Here is a 19,376-nt window from a genome sequence, read left to right on the forward strand (position 1 = left end):
TCCAAGGTCTGAGGCGTCTGTGGTCATGGTCTGTGTTATCTGTGGTTTTTGAATGACATACCTGTGTTTGCCTGGCTTACCGAGGCCCACCATAGGAATTCCTTTTGTAGGCATGGAATGAGCGGTATGGTTGTCTCTAAGTTGTTGCTGTGCTGAGACCATAGGCTTTTTAGGTACCATTGAAGCTTTCTCATGTGTAGTCTTGCTAATGGAACCAGGAGAATGCAGGATGCCATGTAACCCAGGGCCTGTAGGAATCTCCTTGCAGTCATCTGGGTGAGTTTTGCCAAACCTTTGAAATAATGAGTTAACTTCTCTTGCTTGTCTTCTGCCAGGTAAGCCATTTGAGAGGCTGTGTCTAGTTTGGCTCCTAAGAAGGTTATTTGCTGGGATGGTTGAAGTCTTGACTTTTGGAAGTTGACTGTGTATCCCAGAGCCTGAAGTAATCGTATGACATAGTTAAAGTTTTTTGTCAACATCAATTTGTCGTCCGCTTGTATGAGGCAGTCGTCCAGGTACGGGTAAATCTGGATCTCCTGGAGCCTGCAATGAGCAATTACTGAAGCCAGGCATTTTGTGAATACTCTGGGTGCAGTAGATAAGTCAAATGGCAATGCTGAGAATTGATAGTGCTCTGGCCCTGCAAGAAATCTGAGGTATCTTCTGCAACTGTGTCTGATAGGGACATGCAGGTATGCCTCCTTGAGGTCCAGAGTATCAGCCAAGACCCCTTGCCCAGCATGGGAAGGAGTTGCTGTAGAGTCAGCATTTTGAACTTTGGTACTATGAGAAAGGTGTTTAGTGCGGACAAATCCAGTATTGGTCTCCATTGAGTTTCTTTTCTTGGAACAAGGAACAGTCTTGAGTAAAACCCCTGGCCTTGTTCTTGTTGTGGAACTCTTTCTATTGCTTTTATCCGAGCTAGCAGAGAAATTTGCTTGATAGCCTCTGCCCTCTGGTTTTGTGGTAGGTTTGGCAGGCCTTGTTTTCTTGGTAAGGTATGAAAATGGAACCTGTAACCTTGGTCTATAATGTCCAAAATCCATTTGTCCTTTGTCAATCTGTGCCAATTGTCTGAAAACAGAGATAATTTTCCGCCCAAGGGAGCTTCTATTTGTTCCCTGGTAGGTGGAAGTAGAGGAAAGTCATTGAGATTGTGGCTGTGGGGCAGGGGAAACCCCTGTGTCACTTCTTTGGTTTGCTGGCTGCCATTGTCGTCCCCTGTAAGAACCTCTGTATTGTCCTCTTCCTCGGCCACGTCTGTTTTTACCCCTTTGAAATTTTTCAGGATTAGGAAAGGACCAGTTTTTTGAAGGCCAATTCCTACTGAACCTGGAGGAAATCTTTAACCGTCTGAACTCATTTGGCTTTTTCCTCGATGGACTTTAACACATCTTTAGCATTAGCACCAAAAAGCTTGTTCTTTTCCAAGGGTGCATCCAGAAGTTTTGCCTTAACATGATCTGGTAGAGGTTGTTCTTTTAACCAAGTATGTCTACGAATGACTGCCCCTGTCATAGCTGCCCTACATGAAGCTTCCAGTGCATCATATCCACACTGCTGGAAGTGATTGCTGACTTGCTGAGAGTTATGTACAGCTTCCTGCAAAGACTTCCTGTCTAAAGGATCAGGAGAGGCCAATGTTTTTCTGTAAATCATCTAACAGGAAATCCTGATATTGTAACTTATGAAAAAGGCAATTCAAAGCTCTCATAGATAAAGTAGTGGAGGTCTAGACCTTTTTCCCCCATCTCTCTAATGACCTAGCTTCCCTGTTGGAAGGCAAGGGATTTTTAGAGGTGGAAGCTGAAACACCTTTAGGTCCCTGAGAAATAGTTTCTAAATCAACAGTATGGGCCCTGAATAAATGGGAATGTGTTTCTGGGACCCGGTAATACCTGTCTGGCTTGGCTGGAGCAGGAGGAAGAGAATCAGGGGTAACACTGGAGTCAGAATATAAATCATCCAAAACATTAAGCACAGGAGGAATAGCTAAGAGCCTGTGCTGGGGCTTTTTAAAGAAAGTTCGAAGGCGCTTTCTGGAATCAGAATATTCCTGGCCTTGCCACTTGAAATGTTCCCTCATGGTATGCAGAACTTCCCCAAAAGAAATATCCTCAGGAGGAGAGGCCGAGGGGATGGAATCCTCTGCATCCGAGTCCTCATAGGTCTGGAAGAGCTCTTCCTGGCCATCGGAGTGGACAGAGTCCTCAGAATCTTCATCTGAAGGGATAGGGTCAGAGGGTTCAACCCGGGGCCTCTTATCAGGAGGCTGGGATCCTCTCTCAGGATGGGCCTGTGAACCTCTAATCATAGAAATTAAGTCTGCGGCCATAGTCATGATTTGTGACTCTGGAGTAGGCTGAGGTAAGGCTTTAGCAGTAAGGTGCTTGGTCTTGCTGGCTGCCTTAGCCCGAGTGTAGGCCTTAATAGACATGGTCATAGGAGGCCTGGCAGCCCCACGTGCAGGAGTGACCTTATCTACAGCAATGGTCTCGGGCATTTCCTCGGTTTCAGTATCCGGAGGAAAATCTATAACTGGCGTCGGAGTGGTATCCGGTATCGGAGTAGTCGGTAATGCGGTGTCTTCGGTTCGGAGCGGTGGAATAACCATCTCAGGGGGAACCGGAGCACTCGCGGTAGGTTTTGGCATGGAGTCAGTGGTAGACGCGGGCCGAGGATGTCGGTCCCGGTCTTTTCGTTTCTTGGGAGTTTGCGATGTCGGAAGTTCCGACGGCATTGTATAATCAAATTTTTTGCCGAAAAAATCTTCAGCGAACTCTGCCCGGTGCCTGAGAGTGCGCTTATTGAAGCGAGCACAGGCGACACAGGCCGAGACGTCGTGGTCTGGGCCAAGGCAAGGAAGACAGTAAGAGTGGAAATCCTTATGAGGTATTTGTTTACCACAAGAAAGACAATTGTTAACTTTTTCAGTAATTTCTGACATCGGCTGAGGCAAGAAAAGGTCCCCAACGGGGTACTTAGCTTTTTTGATGACTTCGATTCGGAGAATACAGGAGCTGACCGACCGGCACTTGCGAACTGCTTCTGCTTCGGGCACCGCGTGGCAAGAAAGACTGAAGAAAATGGCGTCGGCTGATGCTTATGTACTCCAGCCGTTCTGACGTCGGAGAGAAATGCGACATCAGCCGACGTCGGACCCAGACTTTGGAATCCGGCCGACCAAGGGCTGCCTGAGGCAGGCCAACCCCATATGTTATGACTGCAGTTGCATTCTTGAAGGACATCTGTGCATAAACCCCTACATAACTTGCTGGAATGACAGCTGGCTCATAGATGGGACCCAGGAAGTCAGTTTTGGTGGTATCATTTCCACTAATAAACCAGGCATCAGTGAGGTGGCTCAGGGCTATGTGCTGGGACTGCTCCTATTTGGCATCCTAGAGCCACTGGCTGACCAAGTTTGAAGATGACTGCAAATTGTCAGCTGGCATATATTTCTCCCATAACACAAACATCTTACAAGAGGGTCTAACACAGATAAAGGACTGGTGCCAAAGTCACGGCTTAAAAGTCAATGCTAAGCCATGCATTTCAGTGCCTTTTGGAAAAGTGCCACCCACGCTTAATTACTCTATTGAGAGCTGAACCAGTAGTCGGGGATCTGGGAACATATGTTAGACAGTAATCTGGCCTTTGACCAACATGTGGCCAAGTTACTAAGAAAATCATTTTAAGCCACCCAACTTATAAATAAAGGCATGGCATCAAGGTCCAAGGAAGTCATACTGCCACTTTATTCGGCCATTATTACACCCATTGAATACAAAGCCCCCTTCGGCATGTATCTGACCAGACACATGCAACAGTTGGAATATCCACAAAAGTTCCTTGCCAGGAAAACACAGTGTATAAATACATAGTCCTAAATTGACTGCTTTATAGTCTAGCTATACTAGCTCTCCTACAGGATACAGAGAGGCAATCTCTGCCTGGCATACAAGGCATTCTCGGAGCCACCTCTGATGGACGTTTTTCTCACTCCAAAATGATCATCATCAGAACCACGAGATCCAAAGATTTACATTTTGCTTGTGACAAAAATAAGACATGTTGGTGAAACAGTTATGTGTCTCAGAGGACCTCCATGTTCTGGAACAGGCTCCCTGTCCATGTGAAGCAGAGTCCATCCCTAACCCTATTTAAGCATAACTTTGACCATTGCATGGGAAATAGTACAGTTTTGTACCTACCATAAATGTAGATGTCCGATAGATATGCAACTGCAGTCATAACATATGGGTTGTCCTGCCTCAGGCAGCCCTCGGTCGGCCAAATTCCAAAGTCTGGGTCCGGCGTCGGCTGGTGTCGCCTCCTCTCCGACGTCACAACGGCTGGAGTATAAAGGCATTGGCCGACGCCATCTTCTTCAGTGTTTCTTGCACCAGATGCCAGGTGCCCTCCTAGGAAGGCTAAATTTGGTGAATGGATAAACAATTCCAAACATACACAACAGTAATAAACAGATACACCATAGGAAATACCCCCAGCTAAAGGGAACAGGGGGAATGGACCCAAATGAAGGAAAAGAGGGGAAGGAGGGAGGGAAAATCCGACTGCAGTTGCTTATCTATCGGACATCTACATTTATGGTAGGTACAAAACTGTACTATGTCCTTCAAGAATGCAACTGCAGTCATAACATATGGGTTGAATACCATAGCCAAGCTGGGGGTGGATGGAGCTAAGAAAAGGATGGTGTAGCTAAAATGCCCTGCAGGACTGCCGAGGCAAAGCCTGCTCGGGATCTGGAGTATAAAGGCAGGTTGTAGTGTTTGGTAAATGTATGCACGGAGCTCCATGTAGCAGCCTCTAGAATGTCCTTTGTAGCCACACCTCTAAGGAAAGCTGTGGATGTGGCTATAGCTCTGGTGGAATGTGGCCTAATATTGCCTGGCACACTTTTTCCATGGTAAGAGTAGCAGAATCTGATGCAGTGTCCAATCCATTTTGAAATTGTTTGCTTGGAGATTGCCTTTCCTTGTATTCCTGCAGCATAGGCTACAAACAGCTGGTCAGACTTTCTGGTGGCCTTAGTTCTGTCCAAGTAGTAGCGGAGTTGCCTGTGTATGTCCAAGGTATGCAGCAGTCTTTCCCCTCTATTCTGAGGATTGGGGAAGAAAGTGGGAAGGTGAATAGCTTGATTTAGAGACACCCTGGAAATCACCTTTGGCATGAAAGAAGGATTTGTTCTTAGAGAGACTCTGTCCTGATGGAAAATGAGGAAAGGAGGTACCGCCATGAGTGCCTGTATCTCCGAGACTCTTCTTGCTGATGTGACTGCCAATAGAAAAAACGTTTTCCATGATAGAAATTGCATCTCCGAGGTTGCTGCTGGCTCAAAAAGAGGCAGAGATAATTTTTCCAGTACAAAATTGAGGTCCCATGCAGGTACTGGTTGTTTTCTGGGAGGCTTGATATTCTTTATCCCTCTCAGGAACCGTCTTAGCAAAGGATGTGAAAACACTGGTGGATCACAATTGTATCTTGCTGAGATTGCTGAAGCATGAATCTTTATGGAAGAATATGAGAGTCCAGTTTGAAACATTTCTGCCAAGTATTCCAATATCTGAGGTATACTCAGTACTGTTGTATCCTGACCCCTGTTGGCAGCCCAGATGCTGAAACTCTTCCACTTGGCTGAATAGGCTTTTCTGGTGGATGGTCTGCGTGCTTCCAATAAGATGTCCTGAACTGCCTTGGAAAGATTGGAAGCCGAAGGAGTTAGAGTAACCTCCAGGCTGTCAGATGTAATGTTTTCAGGTTTTGGTGAACAGTCCTGTAGTTGTGTTGTGTTAGGAGTAGGGGCCATAGGGGCAGAGGCCACAGTTTGGTCCGAGTTATGCTCAACAGCAATGGGTACCAGTGTTGCTTTGGCCAGTCTGGAGCTATCAAAATGCCTGTTGGTTGTTCTGCTTTGATCTTCAGGATCACCTTGGTCAACAGTGGCAGAGGAGGAAATGCATAAATTTTTAGGGAATTCCAGCTGAAGGAGAGAGCATCTGTTGTCCAGGCTAGTGCATGGTGAGTCCTGGTACAGAACTTTTCCAGGTGATGATTCGTGTGAGACACAAATAGATCTATGTCCGGTCTTCCCCATGTCTTTGTTATTTGTGAGAAAATGTGTGGATGCAGCATCCATTCGTGTGGATCCATGAAATTTCTGCTCAGCTTGTCCGCCAGTACATTGTCCTTGCCTGGCACAAACTGGGATTGCAGGTGTATTTTCAGACTCAGTGCTTTTTCCCAGAGAATCATTGTTAGTCTGCAGAGGGGGTAAGAATGAGTCCCTCCCTGCTTGTTTATGTACCACATGACAGTGGTGTTGTCTGTCCTGATTAGTAAATGTCCTTGTTGCAGTGATTTTTCGAAACTCTCGATTGCCTGTATCACTGCCAGCATCTCTTTTTGGTTTATGTGCAGATGTCTTTCCTTTGGTGTCCATTGACCTTGAACGCATCTGCCCTCCATGTGCGCCCCCCATCCATGATCTGAGGCGTCTGTTGTAATTATTTGACCTGCTTGAGGTCTGTTGAAAGACATGCCTTTGTTTAATTGACTTGCTTGAGCCCACCACAAGAATTCCTTTTGCAGACATGGAATAAGTGTGATTACGTCCTCAAGGCTTTGGCTGTGTTAGGACCATAAGCTTTTCAAATACCATTGCAGCTTTCTCATATGAAGTCTTGCCAAAGGTATCAGAAGAATGCATGATGCCATGAACCCCAGGGCCTGCAGGATTTTCCTTGCAGTCAGCTGGGAGAGCTGTGCTAGGCCTTTGAAGTACTCCGGTAACTGCTGTTGTTTTTCCTCTGTGAGGTAGGCCATTTGTGCTTGTGTGTCCAGTTTGGCTCCTAGGAAAATAATCTGTTGGGATGGCAGTAGCCTTGATTTCTGAATGTTGACTGTGTATCCCAAGGCCTGTAGTAATTGCATGACATAGTCCAAGTTTTTTATTAATATTTGTCTGTTGTCTGCTTGTATGAGGCAGTCGTCCAGGTAGGGGTATATTTGAATTCCCTGGAGTCTGCAGTGTGCCACTACTGATGCCAGGCATTTCGTGAACACTCTGGGCGCAGTAGATAAGCCAAACGGCAATGCTGAGAATTGATAGTGCTCTGTCCCTGCAAGAAATCTGAGGTATCTTCTGCAGCTTTGTCTGATAGGGACATGCAGGTATGCCTCCTTGAGGTCCAGAGTGACCAGCCAAGACCCCTTGCCCAGCATGGGAAGGAGTTGCTGTAACGTCAGCATTTTGAACTTTGGCACAATGAGAAAGGTATTTAGAGTAGACAAGTCCAGTATAGGCCTCCATTTGTTTTCTTTTCTTGGAACAAGGAACAGGCAGGTTTGGCATGCCTTGTCTTGTAGGTAAAGTATGGAAGTGGAATCTGTAACCCTTGTCTATTAAATCCAGAATCCAACTGTCCTTGGTTAAGGTATGCCAGTTTTTTGAGAATAAGGATAATTTTCCGCCCAAGGGTGCTTCCCTCTGAGCCCTTGTAGGCGGTATGAAAGTCAAGTCATTGTAATTGTCCTTGTGGTGCAGCTGGACTGGCTGCAGCACTTCTTTGATTTGTAGGTTGCCATTGGCGTCCCCTGTAGGAGCCTCGGTATTGGCCTCGACCTCGGCCACGCCTGTTCTTTCCCCTTTGAAACTTGTCAGAGTCTGGGAAGGACCAATTCTTTGAAGGCCAGTTTCTACTGAATCTGGGTGGCTGGACCTGGAGGAAATCCTTGACTGTCTGTACTGACTTAGCTTTTTCCTCAATGGACTTCAACACATCTTGTGCATTAGCACCAAAAAGCTTCTGTTTTTCCAGAGGTGCATCAAGTAACTTTACTTTGACATGGTCTGGCAGTGGCTGATCTTTTAACCAAGCATGTCTACGTATCACAGCCCCAGTCATAGCTGCCCTACATGAAGCTTCCAATGCATCATAACACACTGAAGAAAATGATTGTTAACCTGCTGAGTGTTATTTATGTGATCCTGCAATGCCTTTCTATCAATAGGCTCAGGAGAGGCTAACTTTTTCTGTAAATCATCCAGTAAAAAATCCTGGTACTGAAACATGTGAAAAAGACAGTTAAGGGACCTCATGGCTAGGGTGGTAGAGGTATAAACTTTTTTACCCCATCTCTCCATAGACCTGACTTCCCTATCCGCTGGCAAAGGGTTCTTGGCAGTGGAGGTAGCCACTCCCTTGGGACCCTGTGAAATAGTTTCTAAATCCACGGTGTGGGCCTTAAAGAGATGTTTGTGAGTGTCAGGGACTCTGTAATATCTGTCTGGCTTGACAGGAGCAGGGGGGAGAGAGTCAGGGTTAGCACTGGAATCGGAGAAAACATCATCCAAAACATCCATTACAAGAGGAATAGCTAAAGGTCTGTGCTGGGGAAGCTTTAGGAAGGTACGGAGCCTTTTCCTGGAATCAGAGAATTCCTGACCCTGCCATTGGAAATGTTCCCTCATTGAGTGCAGGACTTCACCAAATGAGAAATCCTCTGGAGGAGAGGCAGAAGGAATTGATTCCTCGGCATCAGAATCCTCATAGGCCTGGAAGGATTCTTCTTGAATATCTGAATGCTCAGAATCCCCAGAGGCATCATCTGAAGAGAGGTTTTCAGTCTGCTCAGTTCTAGGCCTTTTCTCTGCAGGAGGCTGAGAACCTCTGTCTGGGTGAGGCTGAGACCCCCTGATAAGGGAAATAAGGTCTACAGCAAGAGACATAATCTGTTTATCAGAAGAGGGGGCCTGGGCAGCAGGTTTAGGATGGGCCTTGGCCTGGCTGGCGGCCTTAGCACGTGCAAAGGCCTTGATGGACATAAAGGAGGCCTAGCAGCCCCACGTGCAGGAGTGACCTTGTCCACTGGAATGGTGTCGGGTAAATCAAGAACTTCGGTATCCGGAGGAAAATCAACAACCGGCACCAAAGAGGTCTCCGGGACCGAAGGAGTAGATAACGCTGTGTCGTCGGTCTGGAGCGGCTGAATCACTGCTTCCGTAGGGACCGAAGCACTTGCGGAGGGTCTAGGAGTAGTATCTGTAGAGGACGCGGGCCGAGGATGCCGGTCCCGATCTTTGCGTTTTTTGGAAGATTGAGCTGTCGGTTGATCCGACGGCATAGTATACGCGAAGGATTCGCCAAAAAAGTCTTCAGCAAATTCTGCCCGGCGCCTGAGAGTGCGCTTATTAAAGCAAGCACAGGCAGCACAGGCCGAGACGTCGTGGTCTGGGCCCAGGCAAGGAAGACAGTAAGAATGGAAGTCCTTATGAGGTATTTGTTTACCACAAGACAAACAATTATTAACTTTCTCAATTTGTTCTGACATCGGCTGAGGCAAGAAAAAATGTTCCCCAATGGGGTACTTAGCTTTTAGATGACTTCGGTAGTGAAAACACAGGAGCTGACCGACCGGCACTTGCGAGCTGCTTCTGCTTCGGGCACCGCGCAGCAAGAAAGACTGAAGAAGATGGCGTCGGCCGATGCCTTTATACTCCAGCCGTTGTGACGTCGGAGAGGAGGCGACACCAGCCGATGCCGGACCCAGACTTTGGAATTCGGCCGACCGAGGGCTGCCTGAGGCAGGACAACCCATATGTTATGACTGCAGTTGCATTCTTGAAGGACATCAGGAAATTCACCCTAGGTCTGGCCCTTCGCTATATCTTCGACAGACAGAGGCAGACAGGAATGCCCAAACTAACATGCCCCCCCACACAACCTCTAGAAACTTCCTAACATACCCTCTATTAATAAATGCCATACACAAGGATACAACTGGGTTGGATTGCAAGCCTAGGCTTATAAAGGCCCTTGTGGAAGTTAGCCTAGTATATACCTATGAATCTATTAGTGACATCTGCAGGATGGGGGAAAAATTGTGACATAGTTGACACACAGTGTGAGGCAAATTGCGGACATCAAATCAAACTTCTTTGGGAACATATGGAACAGGAAATCAGTTTGAAGAAAGGAAAGAAAGTTATCGGACCTCACTCATCTTTAAAACTCTAAAAAAGTGGGGGATTTAATGGTGGAAGGTAATGCATGTGTTTTTATACACCTCACAAAATTAGCAAGCATGTTCCCCACTAAATCTCCATTATGTTGGCATAAGAATGGAGAAACTGGAACATGGGTGAACATTCTGAATATGTAAGAGTTTTGCTGATGAAAATAAAGTGCGTTATAGGTTCAATGAGGGGAAAATTAAAGTTAAAATAATTGGTATTATGCACATAAATCACCTCTGGTAGCAATTAGCATGGTCAGAACCTATTCAAATTTTGGTATCCTTTTCAAAAAATGCACAATATGCAGATGGAGGTCAGCATGCCAACCCATTAGTTCAAGACTGCAGAGACAGCACAGAGAAAGAAATAAGTGGCATTGTCAAGTATGCAAATCTTACAAGAAATGCAGACTTAAATGAAGTGTTTGATCTATACATTACAAGAATCCATGGGCTGAGGGAACATGATGCTTACAGCTTATTATAGGGCCTACATGACTATACGTAGAGAGGCAATAATAAGGCAATATTTCCCCAATGGCAAGGGGATGAAGGCAGGAGACAGGATTATTACTGTACATAGTTAAAGGACTAAGGAGTTAAGAATTCTTCCATCCACTAACCCTTATTTTCCCCATTTCTGCACATGGGGTTGGAGTGTCACGTCAAAAGTAACCATTATCTAGAGCCAATATTCACACCACCTTGTGGCTAGCCCCACCACATTTGTTCTTCAGTGTGACACACATGTACTCACACCTATGGCCAATTTAGAGTATCCAATCAATCTACTGCATGCCTTTGGAATGCAGGAGAAAACTGGAGCACCCACAGAAAACCCACATGAATACAGGGTGGACATGCAAACTCTGTACGTAAGGCACCCCAGCTGAGAATCGAACTAGACAGTCTCTTGTTGTGAGGTAGCAATGCTACTTGCTGGGCCAGAATGATAAACAGTACAGACACCTATTCAAAACTACTATATATTTAGAAATGGCTGTAACCTCCAGCCAGAGCAAGTAATGACAAAATGAGAGATGCAATAGTAGAATTCAGCATTTTAATTCTTGGCAAAAAAAGAAAGCCAAGATTCATAGGTTGGTACTAGGCTATCAGCCCTAGGGCCTATACAAGCCTAGCCGTAACAATTCCCTGGCTATTTCTTCCCAGAATATTTACTTCCCTGATCCCCCGTCTAGCAGAGTGACTGATGTGATCTCCGGGGTGAATTTCCCAGGTCTATAGTGAATTAACGAAAATCCTCTTGTGCGAATATGTACACATTGACACGTATACAGCGACGTAGCAGAAGAGTGAACATCCAGAACCGCAAAGATCCGAACATCGAACTGCCATAGTTGTCCATGGCAGTAAGGGATTTCCTTATCTGGTACAGCTCCCTAAGGTAAGTGTGCAATAGTTACTGACCTTAGAGTTAGGGTGCGGGTTAAGGTAAGTGCATATGTAGTGGTATGTTTAACTTGGGTGTTAGGGTTAGAAATCGGGTTAAGTGTATGTAGTTGAGTAGCGGAGTATATACGGTAATTTTTTTTTTTTTTTTTTTTTTACTTTTTGGGTGTTGTTTTTTATAGTTGGATGTATGTGTGTGTTATGTAGGTTTTATTAGGATACGGAGGCGAAATGTAGGTATGGGTATAGTGTATTTTTTTGTTTTGTTTGGGTAGGCAGTATGTAGCGGGAGGTGGAGTTGGCCAACTATGTGGATTCGATGTTTTGTATTTCGCGATTGTGTACGTTCGCTGTCTTTGCGTATCGCTGTTTATGTGTCAACGTTTACTTATTCGCGCAAGAGGATTTTCGGTAATTTAATACAGACCCGAATTTCCCATCTCCCATCCAATCGTCAAGGTTCCTTTTGAAAAGGGCCAGAGAGGTGCTCAGTTTGACATGTACTGGCAGTCTATTCCATAGTATGGGGAGTCTCTGGGTCATGAACCTATCCTTCAAGCATGTTTTGTTCATTGTGTTGACCAGGTTTAGATTCCTGGAGCGTGTAGCTCTGAGGGATTGGGACTTCTTTAAGTGTAGCATGTCCAACAGCACTGGGTTTGACATGGCCTTGTATGTTAAGCAGAGATCGCCTCTGAGTAGGTGATATGCGACAAAGTATAGCTGGAGTTTTTTTTAGACGGTTAGCATTTTTAGTGAGGTATTTCTGTGGCCTTTCTAGTTGTTGCAGATGTCTTGTGAGGTACATACCAAATGAGGTGGTGTACTCTATAATGGGTCTAATGAGGGATGAGTACAGTTGAACAATAACCTCCTTTTTTCTGGATGAAAAGCCCTTAGTGATGAGGTGTGCCACATAGATGGATTTCCTGACTGTTGTGGCTAGATGGTTATCGAAGGTGAGACTACTGTCCACCTGTGTCCCCAAGTCCCTTATCACACTTTCTGTGTTTAGTGTACAGCCATTTATTTGGTATTTCATGGGTACATGGTTTTGCCCAAAGGGGATAACTATACATTTCCTGGCACTGAGCTTGAGCCCATGGCTCAGGCACCAAGCATCTGTTTCTGTAAGGCCCTTTTGTAGAATATCCACATCACTTGGGGATTCAATAATGGCTCCCAGTTTGCAGTCATCTGTGAACTTTGTTAGCCAGAGTCCCTTAGTGCTGGCCTGTACTTCAGAGAAGTAGATGCCAAACAAGAGCAGTCCCAGGACTGAACCCTGAGGTACTCTGCTTGTCTGGAGCTGGATTTTGAGTCGGCTACTTTTGCAGTAAGCCATTTGGCAATCCATCGAGTGACACAGGGATTAATGCCTAGCTTAGTAAGTTTATCTATGATTCCAGAGTGGGGGGATGGTGTCAAAGGCCTTGGCGAGGTCCAGATAGGCTGTGTGGACCGCTTTACCCTCGTCCATGGCTCTGGAGACTGATTTGAAGAAGTCAATCAGGTTGAGGAGACAAGATCGGCCTTTTACGAAACCAAACTGGGTGGGGTCCAGTGTTTGAAGGCTGCTAATGTCTTTGTTTATAAGTTCCATGATAATGCGTTCCATGGCTTTGCAGATAAGGCTCGTCAGACTGATGGGACGATAGTTCCTGGGATCCAAGGTGGAGAGTTTTTAAGACAGGTGGCTAGCAGGCAAGAGTCATGACTTCAGAATCTTAAACCTGATGGAATTATTAAATGCTGCTCAGAACATGGTTATGTATAACATTATATAAGACTGTATTTCACATACATTCTGAAATGTAAGATTCCAAGTTTAAAATGAACGTCTGTTGCACTATAGTTGTATTTGAGAGTTTGAATATTATGTACTATTGCTGCAGATAATTTTGCTCATAGGTAATATAGACATTTAAAAAGGAAAGTACTCTGATAAATTTTCTATTCCAAAAAATTTGGACCACATCATAAGTGTAAAGTTATCACATTTTATTAGTGGGATATGACACGCCCTGTACATACTGTTGATAGTTAAGCTTAGATTTGGTCATTATAATTGAGTCAACAGTAATGTTTATTAGTTTGACTGTTTTAAATTCAACTGCCACTTAAGTATATGATTAGTATGTAGGAACGAAATATAGATACGTTAATTGATTTAGCTATTCAAAAATAATGCTTGCAATAGATGAAGATACGGTTTTGTCCTCCAAAACCTCAGGTTTCAGTAAGTAATACCCCACTTTGGACATGTGAAAAGTGGGCAACCTTAAACATCTCTTAGTAAATTTAACAAGACAGAGCAGTAGTCATTTCAATCATCTGGGAAACCTCCAGGAATAGATATCATTCCTAAGGAAGTTTAGAAATTAGGAAGGAAAAATATTGATAACGATATGGAAGGATTTGTTCAACAATATTTTAAAAACTAGGACAGTACCACCATCTGGGAAGAAAGATGTAGTGGTTGAATTACCAAAGACGGTAAAGACCCCTGAGACCAAACTTCATATAGACTAATTTCCATTTTACACCATGATTATAAAGCATTCAATAGAGTCAGCTGGGATTTTAAGAGTAGGGCATTGGAAGCATTTGAGCTTCGTTAGAACAGGATGAATGAGAACATATGCATGGTCAAAGCTGAGAACTAAAGTGGGAGGGTTTCTTTCTGACAAGTCTGTGTGTATGCATTGAAGTCAAGAAGATTTAAGATTTTTGCGTGGAAGTTATTTTAACACCCAAAGCAGACTTCAGAAAATGTTTCCTCTAGTAGGGTTGCCACCTTATCGAATGGCCAAAGTGGGACATTTTTGGTACAAACATCAGATTTTACAGGCCGACATATACCCACAGTGAGTACAAAGGTTAAAACTTAACTTTTTTGCCTAAATAAAAGCTTATTCTTGTAGCATTTTAGTTGCTTATTCTGTTTCTTATAACATTTAGGTATTTTAGATACAGGATAACTGTTTTATGCAACTATTACATAAAATATAGGAAATAATTTTGTCCTAAAAATCTCAGGACATTTCCCATTTTTAACATTTTTTGTCAGGACACAAATGCCCAAAGACGGACTGCCCCTCACAAAGTGGGACAGGTGGTAACCCTATCCTCTAGTAAATAGCAAATGCTGACAGTGTGACGGGAAGAGAGTAACTGGGAACATAATTTTTGCTTATGTAATGAGGTGACAACTTTTTTAAAAATTCCCTATAAATGTCAGGGGAGAATTAAGCAATTTATGTAATGCTGGCATGAATTAAAATCATTAAAAATAAAACGTATACTGCATGAAAAATATAACAGTACTTTTTTTATTACTGTACATGTACGTTTGCCACTTTTAAAAAAAAAGTCATGTTTAATAAAGATGCTTTTTAAAAAAAAAAAGCTATTCATCATTTTTTAATTAATCCATTTGTACTTTTGCTTTCAACTCTCAAGACCTATGCCAATGGAACTTGCAAAAGCCAGTGTTGTCTGTCTCAACGTACTTGTCCCTCAAGCCTTAAGGAAGCTGGATTGTGGCTGAAAAAAGGTCTTCAGACCAATCCACATACCTGGTAAAACAAACAGAAATGTAGACAGTCACAAATTTAAACATTCTATTTACTTCAGAATGAAGTGCTCACCTTGTTGTACTGCTCGACCGAGAAAAAAGTCATTAACTTATTTTAATATGTTTATTAAGAAACTGGCATTGAGAATCTGAAGGCAAGCATATACCCTACATGAATGGCAGCTTACCTCCTTTTTGTGCATCACTACATTGCACATCTTGAGGATGTAATTAAGCAGTGGTCACAGCTTTATAAAAATGCAAACCCTATTCTAAATTTACTTATAAACAACTGTCAGATGTAACACACAAGTCTGTATATCTAATTCTGCACAGAAGTGCAGATGTGTTAGCAACTTACCATATTTGTAGATGCTTGAATATGCTCTCTGTTGCACTACAGACAACACTTAGGTATTATGTAGCAAAAGGCTCAACACTAGTTCTGACTTCCAGTGTTTTTCATACTTCCCCCTCCAAGACAGGTGAACACTCTACCACCTACATGTCAACATATCTGTGGTTTAACAGTAGCATTCTCCTGCACCATTTTTAGTCCTTTCTCACCTATGTCAACTCCAGGAATCTGGGCTGAGACCAGACCACAAGCTGCATAACAGGCATATGCCACCTGCCCAAGAAAGGCTGCCCAACAGGCCCATCCAAGACAAATTCCAAAGTTCCATATCCAGATACTAGGTCAACTGAGGAAAGATTCCTGTATGGCTAACAGGGAAGGCTAGGACATGGTACAGAGTATCCACCCTAACCCAAAGTTTACAATAGGAAAAGAGCCAGATGGACAAAGAGAGGGAAATACTATTACAACAGTGAATGTACTCATGCATCTACAATTTTAACTAAGCTCCTAACACAACTGTACTAGAGTCACTGTGGCAGTAGTTGCAACACTTGGGAAGATTCACAGAATTTAATGACTGGTAGATGAAAGGACTTGAGAATATGTGGTTTATACAAGACCCTGCAGTAAGGCCTTGGCAAATCTTGCAGTGGTCGTAGAAGTAATGCCAGGTTGCAGTGCTTGGAAAAGATGTGGACAAATGACAAGTTAGCTGCTTCCAGGATGTCCAGGTTGCTGATCAACCTAAGAAAAGCAGTGGTGGTTGCTGTGGCTCTTATGGTATGTGCTATTGCATATCCCACCATGTTACAGCCTCACCATGAAAAGAAACAAATGGAGTTGCAGTGAGCAAGCCACTTAAAGATGGTATATTCTGAGTCCAGCCTGCCCTCCCTATCCCTTGAAAGACTATGAATAACTTCTGATTCCCTTACTGTTTAGTCGCTTCAAAGTAAAATATAAACTATCAGTGCATAATATGGGGATGCAATACACTTTTCCCTTTGTTCTGCAGGGATAGGATACTACACAGAGAATTTAATGCCCTGATTTAAAAAGACTTCTGTCACCATGTCACCACTTAAGGCATAAAGGTTGGATTTGTGTGGATCAGGGGTGTCCAAACATTTTGGTTCAGAAGCAGTTTATCATATGGTTTAGGGGCCACTTAGTAAGGTCTGGGAACATATTAGTGTGCCCAACATGCATCTTCATAATCAATACAGTTTGTTGTGAGACATGCTGAATAACAGATAAAATGCTCTGGTGTGCCAGACTGAGGCAGACTGTCTGCCTGTTGGATGGTCCTTTATGTGCAGTGCTACCCTGACGTTGTGGAAGCTGAGAATGGGTTGTATGCACTCAGACATTCTGCTGGCAGATGTAATGGTCACTAAAAACACAGCTTTCTAGGTAAAGAATTTGAGGGATGAAGCAGCACCAGCTAGCTAAAGCACACAGTGGAGGTTTCATGGTGGAAAGATTACTTCATGGGAGGTAATAGGGAATAAAGAGGGGATCTCAAGGTAGGCAAGATGAGTCAGGAAACATGTACCTTCATTGAGGCATTCAATAACCCTGACTTGAAAAGGTCCGACAGGTATCTGAGGACCAAAAACAATGAAGTCTGATTAGGGTCTCAGCCCTCATATTTGCAAGAAAAGGAAAATCTTTTCCATTTTGCTAGTTATACTTTCCTTGTATTTGGTTTCCTAGATTCCCTTAAGAGAGGAAGAATGTCCTCAGAAAACATAACTAAAGAGAGTGAGAAACTAGATCATCTTAAGATGTCAGCCGCAGGGCCTTCAGGTTAGGATGCATAAGTGACCCCTTCTTTTGGGATAACAGGTCCACACCCTGAGGAAGCATAGCAAGCACTGACCTTATACACAGTAAGTGGCAGAATGAGTGCTGTGTTTACTGAAAGGGGACATTTTCAGCTGGTCTTTCCTTATCTCCCCTATTACCTTAAAGAAAAGGAACTGGAAGAAAGGCAAAAAAAAAAAAACAAAACATACCTTTTCAATTCATTGACAATACATCTGTTGCTCACGCCATTGTAGTTGGTGTCTGAATGAAATGTTTTCTGAGCTGTTAGTCTTCTGGAGAAATAAAAACGTGCACTTCTGGCACAAAACATCCATAATCCACATCAAGAACCACATTACTGTTCAACATCCGTTCTTGGGGTCTGCCTATGTTCTGTGCTTGAAACTAGAAACAATCTTGAGTAAAGCGCTGTGCTTTCTTATAGCTCAACTGGTCTGCCAGAATATTCTCTTCAGAAAGGGTGCAAAATGCCACGAGGGTGATGTCTGACTTCTCAGATAAATACTGTGCCTCCAAGGGTAGCCTGCACAAGGGGTATGAGCGAATCACCCCCCCCCCCCCCACATCCTTCCTCACTTGTTTATGTACCTCACCACTGCTGTGCTGTCTATGAAGATAAGCAGGGTACCAGCAGCCAGGTTTGTCTGAAGGTTTTTAATCTGCAACTACTGCCATTATCTATCTGACATTGATGTGCTTCTATCCCTGACTTTAAACCCATGTTTTGTTATTCCTCAGCTTCCCTGAATGATTACCAAGGCTAAGTCTGACTGGGTCTCATTTGAATGGACCCCCTAGGTAGGCTTCACCTACTGTAGCTGAAATGAAAGTCCTTTCTTGATACAAGACAGCAGCAGGAGGATGAGGCATTGCAGGTAAACCATAGAGGGCATGCTGACACCATCTGTTTCTTGGGTACCACTGCAGTTTCTTAAGGGAAACCCTGCCAGAGGGCTAAAGACTGAGGATGCCAGGTATCTCATTGTTCTTCAGAACTCGCTGGCAAGACACTGAATTTGCTATGCAATGGAGGTGAACTATGAAATCAAAAATAGCAGCTCCTCTGAGGGAAGGAATGACCTCGAGTTTCTACTATCCAGAAGAGCTGCTACAAACAGGATTTGTCCATAAGGTATTAGCTTTGATTTGGTCAAGTTCAGAGACAGTCCTGCCATTTGGAAGCAGGTCAGGGTTAAACTGTCTGCATCTCCTTTAAGATTACAGCCTGAATCAGGTAGTCATACAAGAAGATATAAAAGTGGATGCCTTTGCTTCTGCAGTACACAATTACTGGAGCCAGGCACTCAACAACTTGTAGACAAGCCATGAGTTAAGGAAGTACACTAGTAGTGAGCATCCCTGCTTTGAATCAGATACCAACTTTATGTTTTAGCTGTAGCTATGTGGAGGCAGACATTTTTCAAGTCTAGAGTAACTATGAAGGTTTGACAGAAGAGGCAGGAGGACCTGCAAGGCTGGCACTCCGAATTTTGACACTTTGGGGAACTTACTTAGCCTTGATAAGTTTAAGACTTGCCTGCAATGGCTGTTTTTTCTGGGGACTAGAAACAGTCTTGAGTAAAGCCCTGCACTTTTTTCCTGCTCCGATACTCTCTTTACAGCTCAGTGTCTCAAGGCCAAGTTGCCTTCTTTGGGTACTTGAGGAATACCCAAGAACCTTGGTCCTGTGTCCATGCCCAGATTCTTACAACCCAATTGGTGTGCTTTTTCCTCCACTTACTAACAATACCAGATGACTGCCTACTTTGCATAGGAATGTGAACTGGAGGTATGGGGGAAGAGGTTGATAAGTGGTGGATATGGAGGTGGGGGAACAGTTTTAAGTCACACCATTTCTCTTGTTGGCTCACAGCCTTGAAAGCCCCCATGTTTTCCTGGTCTTGCCTCCAGTGGAAGATCCAACCCTTAGTAAGGTAATCTCTACTGTATTTGGCAAGGGAGAAGAACAGCCATTTCACAGAGAGCAATGTCTTCCCTCTTCTTTCCAGATTTTCAAACACCTGTTCAGCATGAATTTCAAAATGCAGCCCCTCTTCTAATAGGGCACTGAGGTGCTGTGTTTTCACATGATCTGTTAGAGACTAGGTCCTCAGCCAGGTATGTCTCCTAATAACCGAACCCACAGCTGCCACC

At 44.0% G+C, this 19,376-nt stretch overlaps 1 protein-coding gene across 3 annotated transcripts in view; it reads right to left on the bottom strand.

The window, feature by feature from the left end:
* MLLT3 (MLLT3 super elongation complex subunit) overlaps nt 1–19,376 on the bottom strand; it is a 1,902,592-nt gene that overhangs the window by 97,455 nt on the left and 1,785,761 nt on the right. Inside the window, exon 11 of one of the 3 annotated variants that reach the window (XM_044061326.1) lies at nt 14,820–15,032. The exons of the other annotated variants lie outside the window; for them this stretch is intronic. Within the exon in view, the coding sequence (XP_043917261.1) occupies nt 15,015–15,032 (18 nt within the window). The 3' untranslated portion in view covers nt 14,820–15,014. Of the gene's footprint in view, nt 1–14,819; nt 15,033–19,376 lie in introns of those variants that run through there. 3 annotated transcript variants of the gene reach the window in all.

The sequence above is a fragment of the Protopterus annectens genome, chromosome 2.part0 (genome assembly GCF_019279795.1).
Source record: "Protopterus annectens isolate FY-2018-M chromosome 2.part0, PAN1.0, whole genome shotgun sequence".
Classification (NCBI taxonomy): Eukaryota; Metazoa; Chordata; order Ceratodontiformes; family Protopteridae; genus Protopterus; species Protopterus annectens.